At 37.1% G+C, this 7,500-nt stretch overlaps 1 protein-coding gene across 1 annotated transcript in view; it reads left to right on the forward strand.

Annotated features, from left to right (window-relative positions):
- The window catches only part of LOC137620344 (discoidin domain-containing receptor 2-like), a 386,470-nt gene that overhangs the window by 283,060 nt on the left and 95,910 nt on the right, over positions 1-7,500 (forward strand). Inside the window, exon 8 of the mRNA XM_068350578.1 lies at positions 553-1,213. Coding sequence (XP_068206679.1) covers positions 553-1,213 — 661 coding nt within the window. The remainder of the gene's footprint in view (positions 1-552; positions 1,214-7,500) is intronic.

The raw sequence follows: 7,500 nt of genomic DNA on the forward strand, positions 1-7,500 counted from the left end.
ACAGTGTTGACAATTTTTTTGGATTTTTTCTTAACTGCTTAGGTCTTTGATTCATATAATTTTGATTTTCCATAATACTCTGTTACTATACATGCTCAAAAGCAATGGTTTTGTATGTTTTCCTAATTCAATTGCATTTGAAAATATTGAGAACATATTTTTAACATTTCAAGTAATAAATTAAAAGATTTGAAGAATGCACATGGATCATTTTTTATACATAGGGTATATTGGTGTCTTGAAATTCCTTGAATTTATCCATCAGTGACTGAAATCTCATTCTAAAAGCTGCTTTTAATATTTTTTAAGGAAAATAATTCTATCTAAATATTTATTACCGAGTTATTGCATTGTTACATGATTTTTAGGCGCCTAGGATTTATTTTATAATTGCTATTAGTTCCCTATAAAATTAACAGTTGAAGAGTTCCTAGTATTCAAAGTTTTAAAGGTTTAGAATTTTCATTTGAATGCATGTGTATGTTTAGTAGCCTTAGCTTTCCAACTCGTGTTTCAGTCCTTATAGCTATCTGCCTTTGCCTTTAATCACAGAAATATGCCATTGCAATCTGACGGATTGGACAGGTGGAGAAACCTCGGCTCCAGCAGAACACACAGCAGGTCGTCGCGACGATTCCAGAAATGTTTCGGCAGTTTCTGCCGTTCATGCCCACACCCGCGCATACATGGGTGTGGTCATTGGCTTTGTAGTGGCTGTGTTCTTGCTAGTAGCCTCTGGTCTGCTGATTTACGTGCGACGCCTCAGGAAGAAAAAATCATCTCCCCATGTGCTCAAAAGCCCCCTGTCCGACTCAGCTAATGTAGCCTTTGACATGAAGGGCCTCAGGATGGCTACCAGCTACTCGGGTGCTGGTGTCGCCATGTACGGCCCCGTTGCCGTTCCTGACGAGGAGGGGTCTCTATACCATGAACCGTACAAGACCCCGCTGTTCAGTGCCTCTGAGTATAGCGTGGCCACCATAGGGAGGCACTTCAGTGATTTCAGCAAAGAGGTGGCTGTGACACCTGCACACCACAGCAACAACAGCAGCGGCGTCGCGGGTGGAGAGTATGCAGTGCCGATCCTTTCCACACCGCCCCCACAGTTTAACACTAGTGTTGGCACTCCGTTCAGCACAACGCCCATAAGTGCACCAGCCACGCCTTTCACACATGCTACAACTCCGCATTCTGCCTCTTCTACGCCTTACAGGTAATTCTAAACAGTATTGAGCTGGTAACACTTAAGTTGAGTATCGAGAACTCAAGGTAGATTTCATTAGCCCAACAGGTAAACGTGATATGAAAATGTCTGTAAAAACAGTTGATTAGAATCCAATCTTGTCCCTTTTAATCATTAATTTATCCTGAAAGACTAAATTGAATCTTGATTTTATCAGTCTGATAGAAATGGCTCATGTTACGGTAAACTATAAAACATTCCTCGAAACAACACCATTTATTAATAAATATCACGCTTCTTATAATAATTGACTATACTTTAGCTGAAACTACCATTGAAACATGATTTTCTGTTCACCTCTTCATTAATACTCGTCTCTTTATGACAACAAGGACCTTGATGATAAAACTATTGACCTCAGAGATTAATAAACAGTGGGAGGTTCTCTTGGAATCGAGACTAAGAAAGCTCAGAATAATCTATTGACCTCGTAGATTAATAAAGCATAGAAGCCAATCTCGTAGATTGATAAAGCATAAGAGATTGTTTTGATTATATGGCTTATTTCAAAGTTATGTACTGAAGGTTTGGATAAGACTGAACCAAGACTGAACACTGTATTGGCTTGTTCAGGTTGAAGGAGCTGATTCAGAATACAATCTTAGGCCGCAGTTAGGTCAGTGTACACTATCATTGGGCACCTATGGTGCTGCAGTACATAACTCATCAGTTTTGAAGGATGGTGGTAAAGTATGGTGGGCACCACCTTTCAGCAATTTGCCTGTACTTTAGAAGGACAATTTATTACTTATTCGTGCATTTCTTATTATGAATATACAGGAAAAACAACAGATTTCAAGGAAGATGTCAATGCAAAATACTGTAAGGACATTTATATCAATCACATGGCTATAAATTTGCATATATAATTGTGTGTGTGCGTGTATGTATATACTTTTTCCTTAGCGAGTAGAGTTGCTAACCGTGCCCTGTCTACCATGGAAATGATTTTAAGAAATTATGCGAATAAATGAAACTCAGTTGTATATTTGGATGATATCATATAAGGTGGGGGTTTCACCATTTATATGAAAGGGTAACAATTGTCTTTATTTGGTTATGATGCAGTAAATAGGTTGGCAAAGCCAGAATTAGCTTTATTTTGAACTGGATTAGTCAGGTAAAGAGAATGGACTACTATAGGTTGCAAAACTTTGGTATGATTAAGGTTTTTTTGTAAATTAATGGAGGGAGACCTAAAAAAAATGCTTCCCGGATGCCCCTGAAGAAGTGTAGAGAAGGATTGACTTTAGTATCCACTGTAGGAAGTAAAGAGTCTGTTTGGTAGAAGTAAGTGGCGCAGTGTTTAAGAAGTGGGATACCCCACTGTTGAATCTTCATTGGTAGTGTATGGAATAAATTTACTGTACAGATACACCTCCTAAATCAGCAGTTTATATATATATATATATATATATATATATATATATATATATATATATATATATTATATATATAATATATATATATATATATATATATATATATATATATATATATATATATAATATACATAGATATATATGTGTGTGTGTAAGGATTATGTATCAAATAAGATTTTAATTTCATTGATATATAAGGTTATGGGTAAAAAAAAAAGATAAAAAAAAGAAAGTGAGAGCGAACAAAAAGTATAAGTTAGTGAAGTAAACGTGGTGACTTGAAAGTGAAGGAAAAACTTCCTATTAGAAGCCGAAGGAATCTAGTAGTTACATAGACAATCGATATAAAAAATAGAAACTCAAGGCATCTGTAGTTGCCAGAGAAAGGAAACAGTGACACATTATTGAGACTATGTCTAGACTCAACATTGCAAGCTAGCTAAAATCTCATTGTGCTAGAACCTAGATATAGAAGTCCACGTGACTAGCACAGCTTAGTGACAGCTGCTATTTTCAGACAATGCCGCGTGACCAGCACAGCTTAGTGAATGCTGCCATTTTGAGACAATAACCACGTGGCCTGCACAGCTTAGTGGTATTCACCATTTTGAGACAATGCTACATGACCCAGCACAGCTTAGTGGTAGTCGCCATTTTGAGACAATACTGCATGACCCAGCACAGCTTAACGACAGCCATCATTTTGATAAACGCCCTGAGCGAAGGGATATAAAAGTAAGAAGTAACCGCTATGTTATAAGAGAAGTTTTAACTCTTTCCTGAACTGTGGTTCAGCTTCTCTCCATTGAACCAGCTTTGGGTCGAGAGACTGCAATACCCCTGATGAATCTTGGTCAGGTACTACTACAATATGCTTCATTTACTAGATTAGTCGTGAAGAAAGGGAACCTTCCATCGAGAGAAAAAGATAAACAACGGGGTGCTGAACCCAATCCATAATTGAAGTGCAGGCAGCAAATAACCTCCATCATCTAATCCAGATGTATCTCGCATGAGAAAAACTAGACAGCACGAAAGAGGAGGAGCCAACTAGATGGAACGAGAGAGAACGAATGAAGACTCTGGTCACATAAGAAGGCTATCCAAGCCCAAATTCAAGATTGTGTTCTTAGCCTGAAAGTAGACTTTTGTTGGTTGAACTTTCAATGAACTTTCCCCAATTTGGTGGTAGCTTAACATTCTGTTAGCCTATAATTCTTCTAATTAGTCTTGTTACAGTCCCCACTCTGCTGGCCCAAGTTGATTCTTTGATTGATGAATCAAAGTACCTTTCAAAATCAACATCAACTCTTGCAAACTGAACTTGAAATGGTCCTAGTATGTTATTAAAGAATGTGCCTGCCAGATCTCCAAATATCTGAGCACCTTCGGGCTTTCCTAGTGATTGAACGAGAGCATGACCATCAATAACTATACAGGATGACAATTAAATTTTGGCAGCATAGTCTCAACTTTAACTGGCTGTGTACGAAGCTAAATGAGCACAATTTTGTGTGTGGAGTGTAAATTTCAGTTTGTGCCGGCAAAAGAAAAGGGTACTGGTGAGAGTTCATAATAAAGCATGCTGACAAGGACAAAATTTCTACCACTGTCACTTGCTACCAACAACCTCTGAAATATGTCTCGTTCTACCTTCAACACAATTGCAGAGTTTTTCTTGGTTCTACCATGAACCTTGTATATTGTTCACCGGGTTTTTACCTGTTTTGAGACATCGTTGCAAATAAATTGGTAGTTGAGTTCTCCACCAAATCTGTCCTTCACAAATTCTTTAATCAAGTGCTCACCTTTTCCTTGTGTTTTCAGGATATCAGTCATAATGGCATTACTTGCAATATTGCCAGTCAACAGTGACACTATATGTACATATATGCTTGAGTCCTTCCTGACCTATTTTGCGATGTCTCCAACATTGTCTTTACAAAGTTTACGCTTCCAGAGGGTTAACATCATTTCATTTACCTCCACTTGCACTTACTGCATAGTGCCTACAACGTTTACAATACTTCCATAATGCTGTTATCACTGGCTACACCGCTAATTGCACGCAGTGCACAGCTTCTACAATGCTTAAAACGCTCCCAGAAGGCTAAAATCATGGGCTAAAAGGCCACATACAGTCATTGCAAAGCCTGTATAACATGTACACGTCATTGTTGGCATCATGATATTGCAGGTCAAACAAGGCAATGGTGTCATTAGAAATAATGGACCTTTCATTGTAAGTCATATACCACTTGCCTTTTGATGAATCCAACTGAGATACACTTGCCTTTTGATGAATCCAACTGAGTTACTCCAAAAATTCCTCCAATGACTTTAGCCAATCTATTGATGTGCTCTAAAGCCTCATTTATAGATATTTGAGAAATACTTTAACCACTCCTCTTAATGGAAAAAAAGCCCTGCTCAAAATTCATCATAGACATCTGGAGCTGTAGTTGGCAGTTGCATCATATCTGTAAGGTACACTGGTCCCTGACGTGAATAGTTTACATGGTCATACACTGCGAACCATGCTAACATCTTTGAAAAAGTCTCCAAATAAAATGTCCAGTTTCCCTCATGTTTTGTGTGAATCCATGGAGGATGAAAACCAAATCCACTTATCTGTCCAATGATAAAACATTAGATTCTCAGCACTTGAGTTATCAAACTCCTGAAGAAGGCCCATGGTGCCAGTTTATTATATGAATCTCGATATCATCCTCCTCCGTACTGAACCCCTGATTAATGGAGCCAGGAAATGCTTGGAGCTTATCTGAAAGAAGATGATAGTTGTTTTTCATCCAGGACAGAAACTTTGGCCATAATATTCTCCAAGGCTTTAAATGTTAATTAGTGACCACGGACTGCCTTATTGAAAGCATGACCAGTAAGCATTTGCATGGTATAATTCTCTCCCAATACTCTACTTTCAAATCAAATATCTTCCAAGCCAGGGGAATCCATGTGCTTATCATTATACTACATGTACTTTCAAATCAAATATCTTCCAAGCCAGGGGAATCCATGTGCTTATCATTATACTACATGAAACTCATGAGTGTGTGAAATCCTCCTAATTTTATGTCACATTTCCAGAGGTGTGGCTGGCCGAGCCTTGGGGTTTTGTCTTCACACTTTGCTAACACTGTGAAGATTGTGTCCTTATCATCAGCAGTTGCTGAGGTAGTAGGCAGTAAGTTCAGAGTAAAACATTTTGATCAAACCCTGTCCAAGCTGTGATCTTCGGTTCACCAAGATTGCTTTGCATTTTACACTGGAGCCAAGCTAGATCTTTTGCTTTTGATTCATTATGTAACTCATGTTTAGGACTGAACCAGTTCGCATCTATTAGTGGAAATATTAGAGCTGGACAATGATTACTGTTGTAATGGGCTTGTAATATTCTGTGGAAGTCAGGTGGTACAGGTGAACCAAAGTTTGGTTTGGGAGTGAATGAATACTGAAAGGCTGCATACGTTGTATGCAGTAGATTCAATTTTCTACTGTTTCATAACTGGCACAGTGTCCAGCAACATGGTGAAGTGGCACAAGTGCCATGTTTCTAGTTGCTTGGTGCACAGTTTGGATGTAAGTTTTTTTTTTTTTTTTTTCACTAGAAGCTACATGAATCACGTCTAGCACCAGATTGTATATCTACTTACATCATTTTTTTTATCCTCACTGTTACCTATGATCATACTAAGTGAAAGAAACAACTTTGGAGGAACAAACTTTTGAACATGATTGTTGTTTATACCTTCGCATGTGCTTTGGGACTTTAATTCATTGACTTTTGACTTAATGTTACTGGTCACCTAATGCACAGATAAAAGGAAATCTTTATCAAGATCAATTTCCCCGAGTGTCTTCAACAGTATGTACTTTGTCAATTTAGGTTCCATGTCTACAGCATTTTGTTGAAATTTGGTAACAAAGGGTGTTTTAGGTACATTTGGGAAGATTGGTACAGAATCAGACTATGATTATGTGTCACCATAGTTTTTCATAATATCACTTCTGAAGAAGCATAAAGTATTACTTTCAGGTTCCCATGCAGGTTCAGATCCAGTTATTGAAACCTGATCAGTGTTTGAAACCTGATCAGTGTTTTAATGGAATAGATGTTACCCTACTTAATTCTGTTCTGCAGCTCTTTTACCCTGAATAGGTATCATTAATTTGCTACCCTTATTTAGGTATCGTCGGGTCAAGCTTGACCCTGTGTTAAAATAATTATGAAAATGTATATCATGCCACAGTCTCTACAGTTTGTCTTTTTAAAAGTAATTCAAGCAATACTGAATACTACGGAAGAAATAACAAAACCCATCCACAAATTAAAAATTTATTTCAAATTAGATAAAGTATGAAAAATTTATCACTTAAATACCTATGAAAAAAATATCGAATTTATTAAAACAAAACAAAATTCATATATAGTTTCATGGATGGTTGTGCAACATTTCCTGAGGTCTATGGTAGGCTACACCATTAAGGCCAATTTTCTGAAAGGAAAAGAATATAATTTTTTCATTTTTTTCTCAAATTTCCCAAAAAATTTTGGGTCATTAAAAGAAATAGCCAGTGGCAAATTTTCCTTAGAATAAAGTCATATTATGGAACAAGAGAAATGTCGTACAAAACTTGCTCCATGATGTTACTAAGGGTTATATCAGGGGCCAAATATAAATAATTTTTATAGTCAAGTTTCATAATGAAATATTATTAAAAAATCATTCCATATATTCATGAGTAATCTAGTTATGCATGAAAATATTCAAAAATATCACATTCAATAACAATAGGAATACATAGAGATATGCCAGCTTACTTTTTAGATATGACTACTAAATGGCCGCAAATGGC

Source organism: Palaemon carinicauda, chromosome 26 (genome assembly GCF_036898095.1).
Source record: "Palaemon carinicauda isolate YSFRI2023 chromosome 26, ASM3689809v2, whole genome shotgun sequence".
NCBI classification, from domain to species: domain Eukaryota; kingdom Metazoa; phylum Arthropoda; class Malacostraca; order Decapoda; family Palaemonidae; genus Palaemon; species Palaemon carinicauda.